This window comes from Hetaerina americana, unplaced genomic scaffold (genome assembly GCF_022747635.1).
Source record: "Hetaerina americana unplaced genomic scaffold, ioHetAmer1.1.p SCAF_13, whole genome shotgun sequence".
Taxonomy (NCBI): Eukaryota; Metazoa; Arthropoda; class Insecta; order Odonata; family Calopterygidae; genus Hetaerina; species Hetaerina americana.
This window is the reverse complement of record NW_027286403.1, coordinates 10,751,711-10,766,357: the sequence shown is the minus strand read 5'-3', so window position 1 is coordinate 10,766,357 and position 14,647 is coordinate 10,751,711. Positions and strand designations below refer to the sequence as shown.

Sequence of the window (14,647 nt, the reverse complement as noted above, 5' to 3'; positions counted from 1 at the left end):
TTATTACTGCTTGCCATCAGTAGTTATTTCACCGGAGAGGATGTCTTTTTCCCCACTTCTATACAGCTTATATATATATATATATATACATATATATATGTATATATACATATATATATACATATATATATATACATATATACATATATATATATATACATATATATATACATATATATATATACATATATATATATATATATATATATATATATACATATATATATATATATATATATATCCCTCTTCCTTCTTCCATCGTAAATGATTAAGCTTTTTCTGTGGTGGTGTCTTTCCTTAGCCTAATTTGGGGAATTGTTTTTCGTTTGGATTGCAAATCATTGTCTTAGCTTCAAAGTTGTTCATCTTGTGATTGTATTTTTTCATAAATTTTTCCATACTGGATAGTATCCCTGTAGGTCCTCTTTCTTCTCTGATTGTACGTCTTCCGCGAAACTGCACCGTAGGTATCTTTGCTCTGTGCATACTAAAAAAGGACATACTCTCCATTGTTTTCAGCATGAAACGATAACATCATAGGATAAAATAGAGAAAATGTCCTTTACGTGACGGGAGAATTGCCCTCAAGGTTCCCTCATATGAAATTTTTATTCATCTGCCTTTGTGCCATCCGTTCCCATATTCTTTGCAAACAACCAGTCAGCCTTCACGTTTCGGGTCACTTCCTCAGTTCCTCGAACGTTCATTGGTCATTCCCAGTGCTACAGCCGCCGTGTGCGAAATTAAAGTTAAGGTTCTGAAGCCCTTACATTTTTTACTCTATTTTGGGATGGGAATAAATTGCCCGCGAAGTTGAGACTCTCATGGATGTTGTGACTTAAAAAAAGATAGACGAAACCCCTTACGATCTATTTTAATCTAAGCCCTAGAAAAGAAGACTTCTGCTCTTCTATTCATATCAGCTTAACCCTCTTCCCCCGTATCTGTTTGTTTATCATGTCTTGCGATTGGTACCTCATCGTAATTCTATTAAAGGTTAAACGGTTACCTTTGCCAAAAATATTTAAAATGAGATAATGTCATAGTTTAAGTATTTTAGTCAATACAAATGACCAAGAACTTCATTTTTTTGTAAATCACATGCATGGCTATACATCAATGCTACTTATTAGTTTAATAATATTCTTGTTTGGTAGTTTTCAGGTCTTCACAAGAATCAGAAATGAAACACGAGTTTATGCATCTGGAGGCCCTGAGCCAAAATTGAAGCGTTGTTATTATCAGGGTGCCAAACTTTATAGGAAGCCGTAGTAGACAGCGTCCTGACACAGGGAAAAAAATAGGCCTCCTTGGAAAAATTTATGAGTGTCTCAGAAAGATAGGTGAGCCCTCCATATTAAAGGCGATACTCTGTTTCACTAAGGTTCCAATTCAACTTTTGAGTTGAAGACTGGGTTGACGGTGAATTTGATTGTGACCTTTACCGAAATTCCACAATTATGTATCATTCATAGGTGCACAGCACATTGTAAAAGTATTAAAAAATTATAAAATTAGTTATGAAATATAAATTTAATTACCAAATAAATAAACATAAATTACGAATATATGTCAACCATCTTTATTAACATTTGATCACCAAATAAATAACTTACGTTGATGAGTTTTTGAAATATGTTTTCCACTGATACTTCTTGAAGGCCATTTGGACAATTTGTATCATATCATATAAAATATCATAAGTCATATCATACGAACCAATCTAGCTATGAACCTGAAAAGATCTTTTGTTTGGCATTTACGTTCTCAATTAGACGTTTAAACACTTTGTACTTCAAGTATAGTGCTGAATTTTGGAGAGAAGAACAAAAAAAACATTACACATAAAGAAATTCTAAGAAACTGCGGGAGATGCCGTGACAGTAACTCCTGACGGAGTCATCCGTTAATATGCATTACAAAGCAAACATTTTAGAGTCTCAAAATCATTCGCCTTGACAGGGATACGAATCCGGATCCCTCAATGTCCGGCCGAGTGGTTTAGCTAATTAAGCTATCGAGGCTTCCTCTTATAATTCGAAATTTGCGGGGATTCATAGGAACAGGATGTTTTTACGAAATACCGTAGATGCAATGTCACAGGCATTCGTAGTCGTGCTCGATGCACCACAGTCCACGAGGTTAAAACCAACTTAGGGTGTTTTTACCTTTGACAAATTCCAAGAAACTTCCTTCCTTCCTTACCAAGAAACTTCCGACAGTAACTTTTGACGGAGTTATCCACATCCCGGTTAAGGCGAATGATTTTCACACTCTGAAATTGTTGTATTTTTGTGCAATAACCATCAGGAAGAGTAAGGTAATGAATGCTTCAAATATTCTACTTTTTCCGTAGAAAATAATCCATCTCCCGAGATAATAAAAAAATATTTTTATCATATGCATAAAATATTTATATTTTCACAGCAATATTCAAATCAATGAAGGCCTTCGTGATTGTCGTTTACAGGATTATTCACACCCTCATTACACACCCTCCTCCTTGATTTCATCCTGTAATTCCTTTCAACTAAATATTTAAGTCCCCATGATCAGATGACTTAAAACTTATATACGAACATTAATTTCCAAACCAAACGCAATTGTAGTTTTCCGTAAAAGAGTAACAGAGAGGCATAACCAAAGACATTGTCTCATAATTATATATATATATATATATATATATATATATATATATATATATATATATATATATATATATACACACACGCATATGTATAGTATTTTTGTGGATGACGGGTAGAGGGGCATAGAAATCCCGACTTTGCCGAATTGAAGGTACATGCTTATCTCATTCTTTGCCTTTCTCTGCAAATTCAGATCCCTGTCTGGTTAAGTACTGCGGCAAGGGCCGAGAGTGTCGCGTGGGGCCCCGAGGTACTGTGGCATGCGTGTGCCAGCGCCACTGCCATCGTCACCGCAAGCCAGTCTGCGGCACCGACGGTTTCCTCTACATCAACCACTGTGAGCTCCATCGTGCCGCCTGTCTACAGGGCCGCCTCATCGCCGTCGACCGTCTCGCCTCGCCGCCCTTCGACTGCTCCAGCCCCCCGCCGGCCGCCACTGTGGACGAGACCACGCCGGAGCCGTCCATGCCCTCTGGCTGGCCCTACAGGGGAGTCAACTTCCCCAAAGGTGAGTCTTTTTCCTCTCTCGTTAGGGAATTGGAATAGCTCTACGGTCGGGCGTATTTGTCTGGCGTTTTCGATACCTTCGATACGATATTTCTTTGGCGAGAAATTGACAAGATGAGTTTCCGAGCAGCGAATAGAAAGTAGCATAGCTCCTATGTATGGAACGGCCGACTAACTTTCTTGTATTTCTAAGGTGCCCCCTGGACTGGTAATTTCATTTTGGCCGAATTTTACAATCGCTCTAGATATGTCACTCAAAACAATTGGTCCCAGCCTTACTCCCTTTTACCAAAAGTAGCAGGGAGTCCTGGCATGTTTAGAAGTTAACTTTTTGCTCGAATACGATGAGATGCAGAATTTTGTCCCCAACATATTTTCTTTTGTACATAATTGTTGACTTGGTGGAGTGAGGAAAACGTGGAGAATTGGAGGGTTATGTACCAAAGGTGGAATGGTTAAAGGACGAATATTTTGAAATTTTTGCTTTGCTCCATTTTCAGGTCTGAGTTCTTGCCCTCGAGAATTTAAAGTGATGCGGTCGGAAATATGCGATAGATGCATATTTCCGACCGAAAGGAAGGAAGGAAGGAAGTAACTCAAGGAAGGTGTTCCTCAAGGAAGTAACCATTTGACCTTAACCGTGTTGTTGACATTGATACTCGTAATCCTAGGGATAGCTTATTATGACTTGATGACTTGTAAAATGATTTGTAAGATGACTCATAAAGTCGCCATTTAGGCCTTTCGCGGCAGCGAAAATTGGTACTAAACTGGAAGAATTTTCACGAAATGAAGTGTTTCGAAAATGGGTAATTCCCTTCCGTACGTGCCTTTAATAAATGATTCCAAAATAGCAAGTTTTAGCTATTAAATGAACTAGTTGTACCTAATCACGACATCTCCTAATGGGATATTGCGGAAATGTGACGTTAAAGGAGCTATGCTACCTTGAACTAGTTATCTCATTTAGAAATTACTATCGGTAGTAGTCACGATCTAATTCCACAGTCGAGGAGTCGTGAGGAGTCGGTTTGATTGCAGAATTGGGTCGTGAGTAGTGAAGAGAAGCTAGTTTCTGAAAAGATATCATTATGAACTCATTAGGCTATCTAGATCTTGAGAATAATTATATCGAGAATCAGTCTCGGATTGAAAGTTATTTCTAGATTAAATAGCTTATATAAATCTAAAGCAGATTTGTTTTGAATATGTTAAAAATATTGCTAACCCTGTCCTGGTGCGGTAGTAGATATCATGAAAATAAGATTAGGGAGATAAACTGTAGATTGAATAGGTCCAAAATATCATTTCCCCCTTAGCGATAAGGTATCAGAATGATTGCCAACAATAGAAATCATACAATATTTTTTCTCTTTTAGTATCCTAGTTGGTATCGTCATATCTAAATATTGTTTTCTTTCCGTCTAATTAGCAGCTCGTATTTAAAATACTTCTTTACGCGTATGCTTACCATTTACCATGGTTTAAAATATATTGCAAGTCTAACAAATTGAAGTTACATTTAATTTAATACTGAATGGGCGATTTTATACCACCCACTCTCTACTCATTCCAGCGGTTGTTTGCATCCCACCAAATATATTTGTAAGTAGATTTCAAGCGTTATTGAAATGGATCATTACCGTCTTTAAATGATGGATTTAATGATAGATTGAGCGTGGTTCAAATTTCTATGATGAAACACCGCTTTAGTATCTTTATAAACTATTGTTAGTTAGTGGTATTAGCTGAACCACTTTTGTCACTTATGTTAGTGATTATGATTTCTTAATTTTAAAAAAGATCACGGAATAATTTGATTTTATCGGGCAACCCTTAAATGTCTTTAACCTGCCTCCGCGTACATTTTCATTTCATGAACGAATATTTGAAATTAAGAAATGAAACAAGAAACGGCTTTGAACTAACACGAAACATAACTGAATGGGGGTCGCCACATTTTGCTGAACGATACATACGATGTGCATTTCCCTATCGGCTAGCTACGATAATGGCGTGTTTCCATTAATGGAATCTTCATATCATGCCTTTTTGGATAGTTATGTCAGCCTGTATGAATACTGGAAAACTTTATTTAGTGCGTAAATTGTAAACTTATTAAAGTTTTGATTGCAACTATGGGAATTTCTTAACTTTAGGTGATAATTTAATGGTTTTAATGTGCCATTGCAACGTCAACCCATTCGCGTCGTCTGAGATCTTTTTATGTTTCTCTCTTAATGTTAAATTTTGTTTTCCCGCGTAAGCTTATGTCCACAATGATGGGTTAACCTACTTATTCGAGCCCATTTTGTCGGCAAGAAAAATTTATGATGGGAATCAACAAATCAACAATTCGAGTTTGTTGTATGCGAAGTCATATAAAAAAAAACTTTGTTCAAAGTACACTTTTAATTTCAAATTGCTTCTATGTACTCTTTAATCATACTATGAAACAAACATTGCAATATTGCAGATATACTGTGAAGAGTGCATCGTTTTTGTTGTAATGATTTCATGATACCATGATGTATATTTATTCCTATGTTTCGAAAGTGCCCACTTCAATTTTTGGTAGAGTTGAAAAAATAAATAAATAAGCTTTTTTTGGCAAGATTCCTTATTGCAATCTCAATCCTTAAGGCAGACGGTGATAAATTATAGATCAACGAATGATGATAATCAACGAATAATACGAAGAAGTAATTAATTTTATATCCAAAATCCTCCTCTTACGGAACTTCTATTTCAATTTAATAATTTTCAAACTACTTAACGAAAACTGTAAGAGCTTCAATATTCCTTCAACAATTATTCACCCAGTGGGCGCCAAACTCATAAGAGAAGACCGTGAAATAAGCCGTTAATCGGATTAACAGGTCGCTAAAAATGGCTGTTTACCGCAGTCTTAATATCAAAGAGTCAGTTGCTGGGCAGTAGAGATAATGATGCTCTTTCTTAAATTTGTCAATGAAAGTGCGATTTTTTGTGGTGCCGTAAGGGAAAATCCATCACATTTGTGTAAGATTTATGCAAATTTAAACTTTAACAATTTCATTTTCTTTTTGACTACATCACAATATCTGTAAAAGTTAAACTTTCTTATTTTACTAAAACTTATCTCGCAAGTCCTATTATATAACATATTTAACCTTAAAGTACAATCAATAAATTAGCCAATACGAATGAATGTTTCGTAACATTTTATGACCCGCTTCAGAGGCTTTCTACAAGTAAAATGGTTGAGCGTGGATCGGAGACCGTAAATTCGGCTGTGTAGAACAATGGAGAAAATAATATGGACAGCAAACAAGGCTAGAACAGAATTATTGAGTACGGTAAGGAAAGAGAGGATTTTGGTAGCGTTAATTGAATGGTATACAAATCGCTATAAAGTGAACCATAAAGTGAAGATAAATTGAACCATAGATGTAGGAATCATAGATACAGTAAAACTTTGAAGACTGTAAGAGAAGAAAGAATACTAGTTAAAATGGTTAGAATGAGGAATATGGTGACATTTTTAATTTTATTGAACGAAGATAGAATATATAAAGAGATTGAAATATGCAGTAAAAGAAGAATCTAGTGGTGTGAGTGTGGTCACGGATTCTATGAACCCGTTAAAAATATTTAATGGAATATTCCAAGACCTGTTTGTCTTGCAGACAATGATAGTATAGTGGATGAGTTTGGATTTCTCTTACTCGACTTAATGGCCTACTTTCAGTATATATTAGTATTATTACAATAATATTATTTGCATATCATTCGAGCAGATACATGAATTTCCTAGGATAAAGAAGAAAATCCTAATATAAAGTAGAAATTCCTGGTTAAAAAAAGAAATTCTTAGAATAAAGAAGAAATTCCTAGTATATAGGAAAAATTCCTAGGATAAAGAATACATTGAGGAATTCAATTTAACAATGACTATATAAGCAAATATAATGACCCTTAGTAGGGTACCTACTGAAGCACAGCATCGCGCCTTGCATCTTTGCTCTCTGTTTGGTATCCTTAAAACCCTTCAGAGACCTATTTGTTGAGTCCGACTTCCGAGAAGGATTTAGGCACTTGCTCGGGTATAAAGCCGAGCTGGTCGAAGGGAAAAGGAATTACGTGCCGGATTCATGTTGCAAAACAAACTATCGAAGATTACTTCATTCTACGTCATTAATGCAAAAACTTTCTAAGGGTAAAAACCATTTGCCTTGACTGGGATTTGAAACCATATCCCTCAAAGTCTTGCAGCCGGGAAGGTAACAAGACGTCCGACTGCTTTACTGCTTACCTCAAGCTGCTTAACCAGGGATGTTTTTAATCCAAGGATGTACGACTTCACTCGTGCTCTAATTCACAATTTGTTTGGTGTAAATTGATGGAGGATCTGAATGAGATGTGTTCCAACATGCTAGTTCCAATACAAACCCAGCTTTATTCCACTCTGCCCTTGCCATCTAATCCTATAAATTATTAGAGATAGCTCATTCAAGTTACGAAAATCATATCATTTCTAAAACAAGTTTATAAAATGAATAAATAATTTTTCGTATTGCTCAAAGAATGAGGTGATTATCGTCGTCATAATGCGATTAGATGCCCGCGAATTATATTTCCCATTACTTTTCCTGGCTATTCGCCGCGATTACTTGAACTTTGGAATTCGTTGTTGGTAATAGCATGACAACGAGCCTAAATATAATTGAGAAAGATTGAGATAACGTTGGAAGTTAACTTTGATTACCCTCAATAAAGTGGTTGTTTGCTCTTGCGAGTGTTTTCGGCACTCTCTTAATATTTCCTTACCATGTCCCGCCTGCGGTTTCCTAGAGAGATATGGTATCCCAAAAATCGAATAGCAAGGGTAAAGTTAGGGTAGCACTGAGGTATTACCCTGAATCGAACCCGAGCCCTCCGGTCAGTAACCCAGTCCTGCACACGTATGACTACCATGTCCCCAACATACATGTATTATGTGAAATGACCAACATTTTCGATTGCACCCACGCAATCAAAATAGAGAGATTCCCTTAAAATGGTCGATATGAGTCTGATTCTCTTCACACTCTTTCGGGAGAGTTCTTTTTTTCAGTATTGCGTTATAATGAAAACAAAATAATCCGTACGATTTTAAAATTGACTGCAAGCTTTAAATATTTAGTTATTCCCTTTGCCCAGTAAGCTTCATCACACCTTTAAGCTAAACGATGACTGATGCGTCTCCATTTACCTAACTGTCGATGAATCAAGGCAATACCCTCAGTTATGAAAATATGGCCCAGAAATAAAAGTTTTCTGTCTTTAGAAATTCGATTTTTGGAAACTTAAAGCAATTCCTTGAGCTCGTTTTCGACGTGGTATACCTGTACGTAAATTTTATGGTGTTAGCCATATAATTCACATCTATTGGTTTTCACATTGTTTTCACGAAGTAGGTTCACTTAGTTTGTTCATTTGAAAATCGAAGCGGGCAGAATGATAGAATCAATGAGGAGAAGCTTGATAGAGAGAAGTGGGAAGGAAGAGCAGTGAGTGGGAAGATGGAAGAAATAGGTATCCACAGAGAGCGTTACTTCATCCATGTAGATGAAGGTACTGAATAAAGAGAAGCGCTATAGTTTGTGATTTAAATGGACGTTATTGAAGATGACGTTGGAGGTATTCGGCAGAACTTTACTATAGCTCATGAGTGGCAAAGGCTGTTGATATCGTTCGATGAAGTTTGGGCGCCCAAGCCCTATGACTCATCCCCTCTCATCCTAGGAACCACAAAATTGAACCTATCTTATCTTGCGTCTCATCATCTTACTATTATACGTGTATAGGTACTATGTTTTGCATAAATACAAATATTGTATCTATGATTATTCCGCAATTTTTTCATTGAAGGCAAACAGTATTAAATTAATTTGAGATTTTTACAAATTGCGCTATACCGATATGAAATGCGATAAATTTAAAATGCTATCGTTCAACCAACTGAATTCAACAATTACGGATTTTTTTCAAATTTCCATTGAGATTTTGTTTTTCTTCAACCATGACCATTCTATATTCCCTCTTTCAAAATCTAATAGCACCTTATGAGTCATTACTCCTTTACCTTGGTTAAGAAATATTATTTTTTTTTAATTACGGCTGGCACGGTATACTGGTGCTTATGTGGTAGACGGGCGAAGGTGAGGGGAGGGAGAAGAGGAATGAGTATGAAGATGGCGAATGAATGTGAGGCGATAGGGAAATAAAAGAGGGGTGAGGGAGAAAACGGAAAAGAGATTAGAAGCCCCAGCCGTTTCGATGCCAAGGGCATCGGGCAAATGGTTTTTGTAAGTGACATTCGCAGTCGAGAGAAAGTGCAGCTGGTATGGGGAGGAGAGGCGGAGCGGGAAGAGGAGGAAAATAAACCATGGGAAGGGTAAGATAATGTTGTACGTGTGGCGTGAGAGGAGCGGGAATTGGAAGGATCACTAATTCATAAATGGAATTTCTAAGCCCCAACTTATTATGAAATGTGAAAAACAATAGTTTACGCAGTAGTTCCAGGGTTAAATTTTTATTTTTACGCCAGAAACGGAGAATTGAAATTTGAGCCAGAGCAACTGCCAAGCCCGCTCTGCAAAACGTGTTTTCATTGGCTGACGCCTCCGTGACGCAGATAGAGTATGACGACAATGAGATGAGCTGCTGCATGAATGGAAACATGCGTTTTTGGCCTATTTATGTAGATGCAATGAATCCAAGAAAGCAGAGATTGAGTTTTCTTCGATTCCAGAACTCTAACGGATGTTTCAACCAATGAGCATTACTATTTTTGATCACGTAATGAGTTCTTCATCATGCCGAAGCAACGAGAAAATCATGACTGATAGATACGAACATGTGAAGTTGGTTTCCATGAAAATAGCCGTGCATGATATTAATATGGTCTGATAAGCTTAATACTCGTTACTTTTACTTCTTGAGTGAAAATTTATGGTGACAAAGTTCTGGTACCTCCATCGTTGCTGAAGGCGAAATAAATATGCTTCATGCGGGATCGAGATGGTGCGGGGGCTAACGTACTGGCTTCCCACCCTGAGGGCGCGGGTTCAAATCCCGGCGGTGTTGAATATTTTTCAGAGGTATCTCGATCCCTACTTGAGGTGCTTTGTGGAGGGCACTTTGAGTGAGTACGCCGTCCGTCGGATGGGACGTTAAACTGCGGACCCCTTGGCGCCTTTCGTAAAGAGCAGGCTAATGCCGACGCCGGGTTTCTCTCCACCCTTCAACCTTTCCTGTCCATCCCCTATGGCGCAAATGACCTTGGCTGTCGGTCGCCTCCCCTCAAAACTACTACTACTACTAATATGTTTCATTTTGCAGCGCAATATGTTTCAAGCTGCTGATACAATACTGCAGTCAAATCAATGAAACGTGTACCACATATGCAATAAACGTTAAGCTTACAGTGTAACATAAAATTACAAATTTGCACACCAGTTTATGCGAATAAAAACGTATAACTTTTTTTGTTGAAAATCTCTTTTATATCCCTTTTCAACTGAAGAGCTTAACGGAATGATTTCATGCCTCGTATCTAAGTTCAGGGTTAAGTGGAGTACCTACTCAACAGGACGGTACGAAATTCTCTTCCAGGGTAATCAGTTACCTGAACGATGAGCGATTGCCTTTTTCCCGGCCATTCGGATTCCTCGGGTCCTTTTTCGGCCTGCTCTGTCATCCCCCTGTATTTCCTGCTCCTGATTCATGCATATTTTCCATTATTTATTGACACTTCAACACTGATGTCGTTCCGCGTCGCTGCGATAGATTTTACACTCCCTCAAAGACTTTGCATTGGAGTTCACAACCGTATTCATTTTGTCACTGTCGTCGAGCATTCACTTTCAAGAGTGTCGACTACTAGTATATCTAATATTTTATAAAATAATCGATCATGCCTTCCATCACCGTGTCAGTTTTCCCCGCTTCTTTTCGTCTCTCCTACATGGGTATAGCATATTAATTTCCTTAAGCTGTGCGCCTTGGCGACTTGAGTTTAGATCTTTCTTTATATTCTTTTGAGTCGACGGAGTGGGTCAATCTTCCAGGGTTTGATCTAACGTATTTGGCGAAATAAAAACTGTTCCGCAATATCTGCACTCTCTTCTGAATCCATATAACCAGGTTGCACTCAATAATTTGTTAATTTATGATCTGTAACTATTTTCTCGTTTATTTCCTCACCCGATCTAAATAAAATACGGGGGGAATGTGTAGATTAATGCTCTTTTCCCTTCGAAGCTCACTGGAATATTTAGTTTCAGGCCCACGGGGCGTTGGACCATGTGAAATAGCGCTAGAAGTGCAAGGATAAGGCAACTTTACCTTAACTTTACCTTTACTTTAGGTGCCAAAGGCTAGTTTTATGAACTAAGTTAACGGGACTAGTCTTTCGCGGATTGCGTTGCGCAGCGCATGAGCATGAACTAAGCTCGCGTACGCGATATTCATACAGACCCTATGGTGGGCGTCAAGTAATGTGACGTCACCAGACCCCAGCTACTGAATCCCGTGTGGTGTCATACAGCTTGATCTAGGAGCCACAGGTATAATCATGTACCATATATACCAACATGACATGTAATACTGAAAACACGTTTGGGAAAACCTGACAAAGGAAGGACGAAATACCCGATGTAAACAACTAATTTTAATGTAATATCTGGTGCCTTCAATACGTATTTGCTGGAAGAAGTTTTCTCGGGTCTTCCACCGGGTAAGGGGATCCATATTAGCCGACGTTACGATGCTCGACTCGTTCATCGTCCTCAGGATAGATGAGTGCCATGGGAGTCCGAGGTTCTTTACCTTGGAAGTGCTGATAGACCGGAAACTCCTTTGGAATTTCCAATCGCGACGTGTTCGGGCGAAGGCATTCGCGGCGCTTGAAGGGCGCGGCTACCCCTATTGTCGACAGCGTTAACCTATTATTAAACTCGGTAAATCCACGTTGGACACCCTTAAACTCATTAAACAGGCTTATGGGGATGATGCCTTAAACCGCACAAGAGTTTTTGGGTGGCACAAAATGTTTAAGGAAGGCCGGGAACTCGTTGAAGGCGAGAACCGCATCGGACGTCCGACTACCGCTCGAACCGATGCTCAGGTGGCTAAAATGAAAAACGTTTTGGACCCCCGACAGGCGTTTAACTATCGCCCTTATCAGTGAGGAGACCGGGTTTTCAGTCGGAACCGTCCACACCATTGTAACAGAGGATCTTTCGACGAGGAAAGTGTTCGCGAAGCTGGTGCCAAAGGTCTTGAGCGAGGAACAAAAACTATTGCGGGTGGAAATTTCGCAAGAAATTTTGGACAGCGTCCAAGAAGCAGAAGATTTTCTCGGCAACGTTATTACCTCAAAGTATATCTCAAAAGGAGCTCAAAAAGGAGCTTTTGGGACCAGTCCCGATACTTATTGAACGGACCCTGTAGTAGTGATTTATTATTTCCGTGTGGTTAATTTAATTTTAAGTCAAATGAAAGAATCAATTCACCTGTCCAAATGAAGAACCAAAAGGAAGAGCCTCCGCCAAAAGTAAGGTTTTTGTAGAATAATTAAAATCTATTAATCACTGGAATAACCGCTGAACCTTAAAATTAAAAACAATTTGATGAAATTCAGTCACTCCTCAGTATGTATGGTATTATATTTTTCACTATTAAATATATATTTATCTACGAGGGGGGACCCAAAAATAACAGGAATATTGTTATAGATTCTTTAGTTCTCAATATATTTATATTAAATATTGTTCACCTTCAAAGTATTCCCCATTGACCACAATACACTTCTCCAAACGATGCTGTTATTGTTCGAAAAATTTCTGAAATTCATTTATAAGGATGTCCTTTAGGCCTTCTAGCGATTTTTGTTTTACCTCCTCCACAGTGTCAAAACGCTTTCCTTTCATGTCCCTTTTGGGTCTGGGGAACAAAAAAAGTCACAGGGAGCTAAATCCGGTTAGTAGGGGGGTGGACATTCGATTTTATGCCGTTTTTTGTCAAAAACTCCATCTCGGAGAGGGCGGTATGAGCCGGCGCGTTGTCATTATGGAAGAACCAGTCGCCTGTGTGCCAAAGATCTCCTCTAGAATCCTCTGAATTGAACTCCATGACACTCCAGACATCTCACATAGTTGATCAATGGTTTTGCGACGGTCTTCACGAATGAGGGCATTGATTTTGTCGACGTCTTCGTCAGTTCTTGATGTTGAAGGGCGGCCTGAACGGGGTTGGTCTTCAATTGACGTTTCACCATTTTTAAAACGTGTAAACCACTCGTAGACTCTGGTTTTGCTTAGGACAGCTTCCCCATAAGCAGTCTTGAGCATTACAGTAGTTTCCGCGGCCGATTTCCCCAACAGGAAACAAAAGTTCACTGCAGCGCGTTGCTCTTGATAATCTGCCATCACGTTTTTCGCCGAAATGAAAAAAGTTGTTTCACTGAAACAGCTCTCACAGACGGACCGATCCAGTCACAGCGACGGCGCTGCGCATTATGACGCAGGTGGCGTGAGCCTGACGTACGACCGGCTGATCAAAGGCTTCCCCCACTCTCGCTCCCCACCGCAGCTCAATTCCCGTTACTTTTGGTTCCCCCCTCGTTTTTGCAGCTATCTCAATTTGAACAATATTTTTATCTTTTTTACAAGATCAATACTGCAAAAAGAAATATCCTTACTAAGTTTTGCTTATTACTATTCTCATGACTGCGTCCACATTGCGTTTTACTCTCCCTTTCACAACCCCGAACTAACTAGGATATATTAAGGCTTTAGACTCAACCAAAAAATCATTCTACAATTTACCCCTAACTTTGTAACCAACTTTGAGATGTTATCTATTTCCTTTGCTCAATTGTTTTCCCCATTCCTTAGTTTGTAATGTTGCATTGAATACTTTTAAAACGTCCTCTACTGTTTCTGGACCGAAACTAGCCTCGTCCACGTCTCATTTACATTGCAAACCATCACTGACCGGCTTAATGTGTATTAACCATGAAACCTATCCTCGTATACTCTCCGCTTTCTATGAATCCCTTTCCATTCAATAAATAAAGTCTCTTTATTTTCTCTTGCAGTTAATGTCATTCTTACCGTTATCCATTTTGCTACTTTTTGCCTACTTGTATACTTCGTCCTCCTCTCCCAATCTCTCGGATCCCTTAAATTCTCATCTTTAATTCCGGCACGTTTTTCCGCACTGATGGTTTCTCATCTCAATTAATTATTTGCTTCTGAGCATCCATATTCGCAATGTCCTATTTATAGCTCACCATTTCCTTCCATTTCCGAATTCTCAATGCCTTGGTCTCCAAAATTTTTGTGTTTACCTTTCCCATTGTTAGCTCTGCGGCTCTTTTAAGATTCCCACCTTGCTTTTTTCCCATTCTCTCGGTTGGAATTTTACCAACTGCCTCCTCATACCCATACCCATTAATTCCAGCT

At 38.6% G+C, this 14,647-nt stretch overlaps 1 protein-coding gene across 2 annotated transcripts in view; it reads left to right on the top strand.

Annotated features, from left to right (window-relative positions):
- LOC139686085 (follistatin-related protein 5-like) overlaps positions 1–14,647 on the top strand; it is a 1,155,593-nt gene that overhangs the window by 1,121,861 nt on the left and 19,085 nt on the right. For both annotated transcript variants that reach the window (XM_071583246.1, XM_071583245.1), the window contains exon 5: positions 2,842–3,156. In XM_071583246.1, coding sequence (XP_071439347.1) covers positions 2,842–3,156 — 315 coding nt within the window. The remainder of the gene's footprint in view (positions 1–2,841; positions 3,157–14,647) is intronic.